Source organism: Pituophis catenifer, unplaced genomic scaffold, assembly GCF_029215685.1.
Source record: "Pituophis catenifer annectens isolate HBS135680 unplaced genomic scaffold, rPitCat1.0.hap2 SCAF_1, whole genome shotgun sequence".
NCBI classification, from domain to species: domain Eukaryota; kingdom Metazoa; phylum Chordata; class Lepidosauria; order Squamata; family Colubridae; genus Pituophis; species Pituophis catenifer.
The window spans coordinates 191,174,556-191,181,829 of NW_027256881.1; the positions used below are offsets into that span (position 1 = coordinate 191,174,556).

The 7,274-nt window shown below is 39.5% G+C and overlaps 1 protein-coding gene across 1 annotated transcript in view; it reads left to right on the forward strand.

Moving 5' to 3' along the window:
* PDE1A (phosphodiesterase 1A) overlaps positions 1–6,111 on the forward strand; it is a 129,774-nt gene extending 123,663 nt beyond the window's left edge. Inside the window, exons 14-15 of the mRNA XM_070946989.1 lie at positions 4,073–4,178; positions 5,692–6,111. Coding sequence (XP_070803090.1) covers positions 4,073–4,134 — 62 coding nt within the window. The 3' untranslated portion in view covers positions 4,135–4,178; positions 5,692–6,111. The remainder of the gene's footprint in view (positions 1–4,072; positions 4,179–5,691) is intronic.
* Positions 6,112–7,274: the final 1,163 nt, after the last annotated feature.

Sequence of the window (7,274 nt, forward strand, 5' to 3'; positions counted from 1 at the left end):
TCTGCCTCCCCCAAATGAAAAACAAATACCATCTCACCCAAATCCTTTGTTCTTTTCTGCATCTTGTCCAGATCTGTTTTACCCTATACTAAGTGGGTTAGTTTAATTGATAGGAGGGGTTTTTTTGGGGGGGGTGCAGGATGACAGAATTTGTATCGTCACATCCTGATGCGAATCTTGTGCCTTATAAACTTCCATCCGATCTTGGGCACAAGTACATCCGGATGGAACCTGCCTCCTAATATGACTGTGGATGTGTCATATTAACCTCATCTTAGTTTGTTGATGATGCCTATGTGAACAAATCTGAGACAGTGTGCTCACTGTTCTATTATCTGCTATTATCTACTATCGGGTGTAACATGAAGTATTTCATATACTAGTTTATTATGTGCACAATGAAAATGACATATTTAGCTGAGGATATTTGAAAGTAAATCCCATTGACATCAAGAAGTAGACCTTCTTCCCAGAGAAGTAAATGACTGCAGATTTGTCATTTGTTGAATGTCAAATCTTTTGAGACACCATGGTAACCTTTTCTAGGTAAATAGTAAGGATTGCCACCTTTTTATGGCTGAGCCATTCACTTTCTATTAGAAAGTACATCCCCTTAATTGCAGGCATTTAATATCATTATAGAGTCCCTGGGGCAAAGTCATTTCTAGTAAAAAAAAAAAAAACCCGACTTGGGTTCCATTGCTAATTTACATTAATTTCAGGAGACGCTTCCCTATAGGAGAAGTTGCAGAATATTGCATTTCATTATCTTGGAAGGTTATGTTGCTTGCATGGCGTGAGAGAAGGCTCTTGATAATGCACTATCATAATTAGCTTGGGTTAGAACTAATAAAAGCATCTGGATGCATTCTGGAAGGAATGTTCATTATATAGCTGATCTCCAGGGAAATAATTGCTTGTAGATAAAAATCAGTCCTTTATAGTGTACTTATTTACTGTATGTTTAATATATCATATCCTAATAAATTTGGGACAAGCCCTGGAACTGAGTTGGTTGAATGATTTGCTCAATCTTAAATCTATTTGATTACTTTCAGTGGGACAAAGGAAAATTACATCCTCTGAAGGATTTAAATGTAGTAACCATTTTTTTTCCCAGTGAAGATTCCTCAACTCAGGCAGCTCATAGAGCTATACTAAGGTGAGGAATGGGAACCTATAGACATTATCAAAGCATTTCTTGTCTATGTAAACTTTGGGGGACAGGTCTGACAAAGCTATTTTTAAATAACATGGACAAGCTGTGACATGTACTCAAACAAGGGAGGGAATTTAATTTAATTGACATCCCTTTAAATAACTGATACCTTTCGAATCCCAGGGGAAAAAATATAATCCAAATAGTGTGCTGAGAAAAAAAGTCCTTTAGGGAATCTCCCCCCACCCCACTTCACTTGTTATATAATTTATACATGAAAATCTATACAATCCAATCAAATGTGTAAGGGGTACAGGGGATGGTCTTGAAGGACAGAGGGAAGATCCACTACCAAGACAATGATCAGACAAACAAGACTTGAACCCAGGTCAAGGAAGTGGTTTATGAAAATGCCTCAGAAAGACCCCCTCCCCCCATTTTCATGAGAAAGAGGGAGGAAGGAAAGCAGATTCAGACCTGCAAGGTACCACTGCTGTAGCTGTTGTAATAAAAGGTTTCCATGGTGTCTCTTTCCGTTTGATCTAACTGGGACCTGAAACAAAATGTTGCAGTCTGAAGTTCTCCCATTTAAGGTTTCAACTCTTGCTGCCAGGGACCCCATCCTGTTCCATATTTTCTCCATGGAAGAAAGCACTGCTCCTTCGGTGCTCCCCTCACTCTCTTCTCAAGGGGCTGTTTTTTTTACTTTCCTCAGGGATGAATTCATTGGACCTCTTATTGCCACTGAGTTGCATGACCAAGTCTACATTCTAAAGATTGGGAGAAGCCTCAACAAAAGTATGGGTGCAGCCAGGACAAAAGCTAAATTTAATTTACATCTAAGCCAGGGGTGAAATTCACTTACCTTCCCTACTGGTTTGCAAATGTCCCCGCATGCGCAGAGGCTTAAAATATCGCAAAAAAGCGACGTCATGATGTCCACGCAGGTAGGCGGAGTCTCCCACAGCCACCGCTACCGGTTCGCCCGAGCCAGATAGAACCGGCTGAATTTCACCCCTGATCCAGGCTTAATTAAATAAAGCTAACGTCAGGCACATTGGCAGCTGCTTGCTCCAATAATCATTCTTTGCCAGAGTTCTGAAAGGGTTCACCTTAGCAAAATATACTAAGATGAAAAGAAGGTTCATGAATTTCAACAGGTGAACCCTATTCAGTTAGAAGCAATATATATCTCTCTATATATTACAATGTTTGCTGTATATTACAATATACAATACAATATGTTGTATATATTACAATATACAATGCAATATATTACAAGACAAGATAGAAAGACCCGCACATGGATTAGAGAACACACAAAAATATACAATATTATGAAGAGAATAAAAGAATTGAAATCAAAATGGGCTGGACACATAGCAATAGCAATAGCACTTAGACTTATATACCGCTTCCCAGTGCTTTACAGCCCTCTCTAAGCAGGTTACAGAGTCAGCATATTGCCTCCAACAATCTGGGTCCTTATTTTACTGCTCTCAGAATGATGGAAGACTGAGTCAACCTTTAGCCAGTGAGAATCAAACTCCTGGCAGTGAGCAGTGAGTTAGCCTGCAGTACTGCATTCTAACCGCTGCGCCAAAACTGCTCTTAGAACTGCTGGCAAATGGACCAAGTCATAGAATGGATCCCACCTGATAAAAAGCATCCACAAAAGATACCTAAAACAAGATGGAGCAACATCAGCAAGCATTGCTGGCCCTGTTGGCAAAAGAAAGCTCAGGGCAGGGCCATATTGGTTGGAGACATGCAGAAGATGCCTTCATCCTGCAATGGATAGACAATTTTTATTTTTTTTTAATTTGATTTATATGCCGCCCTTCTCCGGAGACTCAGGGAGGCTTACAATGCGTTAAGCAATAGCCTTCATACTTTTTGTATATTTTATACAAAGTCAGCTTATTGCCCCCACAATCTGGGTCCTCATTTCACCTACCTTAGAAAGGATGGAAGGCTGAGTCAACCTTGAGCCTTGGAGAGATTCGAACCAGCAGAAATTGCAGGCAGCTGTGTTAATAACAGGGTGCACTAAATCACTGTACTATCAAGGCTCTAATGGCTAAAATGATGATGATATACATATACATCATATGCATATACATATACATATACATATACATATACATATACATATACATATACATATACATTACATATACATATACCAGAGGTGGGTTTCAGCAGGTTCTGACCAGTTCTGGAGAACCGGTAGCGGAAATTTTGAGTAGTTTGGAGAACCAGTAGTAAAAATTCTGACTGGCCCCACTCCCATCTATTCTCTGCCTCCTGAGTCCCAGCTGATCGGGTGGAAATGGGGAGTTTGCAGTAATCTTCCCCTGGATTGGAGAGGGAATGGAGATTTTACAGTATCCTTCCCCTGGAGTGGGGTGGGAATGGAGATTTTACAGTATCCTTCCCCTGCCACACCCACCAAGCCATGCCGACCAAGCCATGCCCCCAGAACTGGTAGTAAAAAAATTTGAAACCCACCACTGACATATACATATACATATACATATACATATACATATACATATACATATACATATACATATACATATACATATACATATACATATACATATACATATACAGGCAGAGACTTTCTAATTCTCTTTCTCACAGCTTTGCTATGAACTGGTCAGCAAGGAATCTCTTCCCTAATAAAAGGGAAGTTTGCAGTTGGTTCTTTAAATAAAGATCTCTTGAATCTCTTACAATTCCCATGCTTTTTGAGGGGCTACACTCAAAGTTTTTGTGCACAACATGCGCCTGGGGGCTCAGATTGTGCGCCTCTGCTCTAACCACTGAGCCACACAGGTCACCCAGCACCAAATTAAAGATGAACAGCATGTAGAGCCATTTATAGCAGTTTCTGTTTTTGAATTTCAGGCGAGCCTAATCTCAGTGAGAATTCTGAAGAGCCACTGAAAGAGCCAGAACTGTTCAGTTAGGTCAATCGTACCTTTGTTGTTTCTGCTCATTTTCAGACTAAGAGGTAAGTTATCCTAGTTCTTCTCTAAATATGATTACCTTCCTTTCTTTCTCTATGCTTCTGAAAAGAAGGGTTTACTTTGTTACAAAAATAAACCTTTACTAATATATTGAGGGTCTTATCATTGTGGTGCATTTATGCACACAAGGAAAAGGTGAAATTAGGGTCAAGGTTTCCTATCATCATCATCATTATCATCACTCTGCTAAACAAATAATTTCCTCAACACTGTCAAACTATTCTGCATTACTAAGTCTGCATTACTATTACTATTAATCTTCTCATTGTTCCTATCACCCATCTCCTCCCACTTATGACTGTATGACTGTAACTTGTTGCTGTATCCTTACGATTTATATTGATTGTTTCCTACTATGATTTGATAATTTGATTGCTTATTTGTACCCTATGACTATCATTAAGTGTTGTTCCCTATGATTCTTAACGAATGTATCTTTTCTTTTTATGTACACTGAGAGCATATGCACCAAAAACAAATTCCTTGTGTATCCAATCACACTTGGCCAATAAAGAATTCTATCATCTATGTATGTATGTATGTATGTATGTATGTATGTATGTATCTATCTATCTATCTATCTATCTATCTATCTATCTATCTATCTATCTATCTATCTATCTGTATCTATCATCATCCAGGCCCTAGCATTTTATAATCCGTATTCATATTCACCATCTTTACGCTTTAAGCTGTGATTTTTTAAAAAAAGGTAGTTTGGCAGCAACTTTTCCAACAAAAACACCTTACTTTGTTGCTCTAAATTTAACAAATGTCATGAACTCACAAAAGCTGATGCTTCCCAATAAAATTTGTTAGTTGGAAAAGGTACCAGACTCCTCCTGTCAGCTGGAAAAGAGACTGTTTTTATGCTTGTATGTTTTGAGAAAAGCCTTCTGCTAATGAATCCCCTCTGGAGTCCCGGACTTTTTTCCTAGGCCAGGTGCAAACCCCCAATGTTTGAGCCAACATCAGTTCCAAGTCCAACCAATCTTAAAGGTATGCCATTCAAGGAGACAGCCAGATGATGCCCGGAGGGCTCTTACCCAGGATCCCAGCAAGCCATCTTCTTTTCAGTTTCTCAGGAGAATCCCACCCCCCCAACATCTTCTCATTCCATGCTGTTCTCTTTCCAACAGACTCTAGACCAAGTTGACACATCATGCTGAGTTATGATGTGTTTTGCTTCATTTTGGTTTCATGCCAGAATAATAATAATAAAAAAACACCCTGCTTTACTCAAAAGACCACTGTGAAGTAGAGCAGAGTTAACATGAAGGCCAAAACCTCCAGTCTTGCTCCTTTTTGCAATTCTGTCCTTATACCTTTGTTGTACATTTTATGAGTAACATTCTCAGTTTACAAAACAGTTTTCTTTTTGTCGGTACGGAGTGAACTGTGTATCCTAAATTTACTTATTCCTTGTCTCTAGTTAAATGCCTAAAGTTTCATGAAAGAACAAATCTCCGAAATGTCTTCTCTCTAATACCACTGCAGGATGAACTGAACAGCAAGAAAGGGTCTTCGTTCAACACAAGGCTGCTATCTTTTCTATGTACCGCCACAAAGGAATGAGCTGATAATTCAAGGCATTGATTTGCAGCTATCAAGACCTTGTTTGATTTCTTCTTCAGTTCTTCTATTATCCCTTAACGTAGCTGGAATACATCTTCAGCCAAAACATTTGTTAGATACACATACACACAGCCATATTGAATGACTGCTGAAGGGAGGAAGTGCCTGATTAGCAGAAACTTTGTGGAAGCTTCCTCTGAGCAGATTGCCTCACTTGGAGATGATTAAGAGGACCGTGGACTGGATCTCAACGTGCAATTAGTGTAGACAGCTGCAAGCTGCTTCTCTGCTGTCTTGTTGATTCATGACATATCCAGATGTACAGATTTCCGCTTTTATAGAAATATGGGGTAGAGGATTCAGAAAAGCTGCACTAAAAAATACTAAGAATTGTAGAAAGCCCCTTGAATAAGTAGTGATGTTTTACAGGTATCTAATGAGGTAAACCTCTGGTCTTTTACATAACCAGCCTTATTTCTGAAGGGTATAAAAATATCTATTTAAAACTAATAAAACACGGCTACGTCAAATTCTTTGAGAAGATCAAATGCTAGTTTCTGGGTCTCGGACTCTTGGAAGAAGCCATGATTTAGCAGCTAAGCATATAGGGAGTCCATGATGCAAACTCCAGAGAAAAACAAGTTGAGACTTCAGGGTTGTATGAGAGACCTCAATCTAGGACAGGGGTCTCCAACCTTGGCAACTTTAAGACTTGTGGACTTCAACTCCCAGAAATTCTGGAAGTTGAAGTCCACAAGTCTTAAAGTTGTCAAGGTTGGAGACCCCTGCTCTAGGAGCTTGCAGAACTGCTACCAGCTAAAGTCAAACTCACTAAACTAGGCAAGCCAACACTTTGTCTCTTTTTAAAGGATTCATATTGCAGACCATCTTGGTAAATATGCCAAGAGAATACTGTATGGAATTTTTTAATACATCTGAAGTTGTTTTCACTCTGTAGACTGAAGTCAGCTGGAGGCTTTCTCTCCTTCCCTACTGAGGGAAGCGGCAAAAACCAAGACTTGACAAGCGCTCTGCCTGCTTTTTCTGACTTTCTCCCTTTGGAGCTAGTTGCTCTCCACACTTTTGGGGGAGGCTAGAGAGCAAGAGCATCCATCCCATTACAAAACCCATGTCAAAGGGGTCGCCAAAGCCATATATGAGCTGTGCCTATTAGATACCAGCTATTTGATTAGAAGGAAAGTGGATCGAAATGATGATAATATTTTTTTTTTAAAAAAAAAGCACGTGGCAACTCTTTCTGTCAAAAGGGCAGAGCTTGTATTTAAGCATTGACTTTGTGTGCAATATACCACAGCGGGACGCCCTTTGGAAGAACAAAACTGTCTGAAATGTTTCTATGATGGAACTGACACTTTTGCGGAAGTGTTCTCTCTCTTTTTGCTCTGTCTGTGAATGTGCCTATGTATGTATACGTAGTCCTGAGTACATACCCATACGCTGCTACTATCAAGTGGCAGAGGAATTTGGATAATTCACCATGTCTT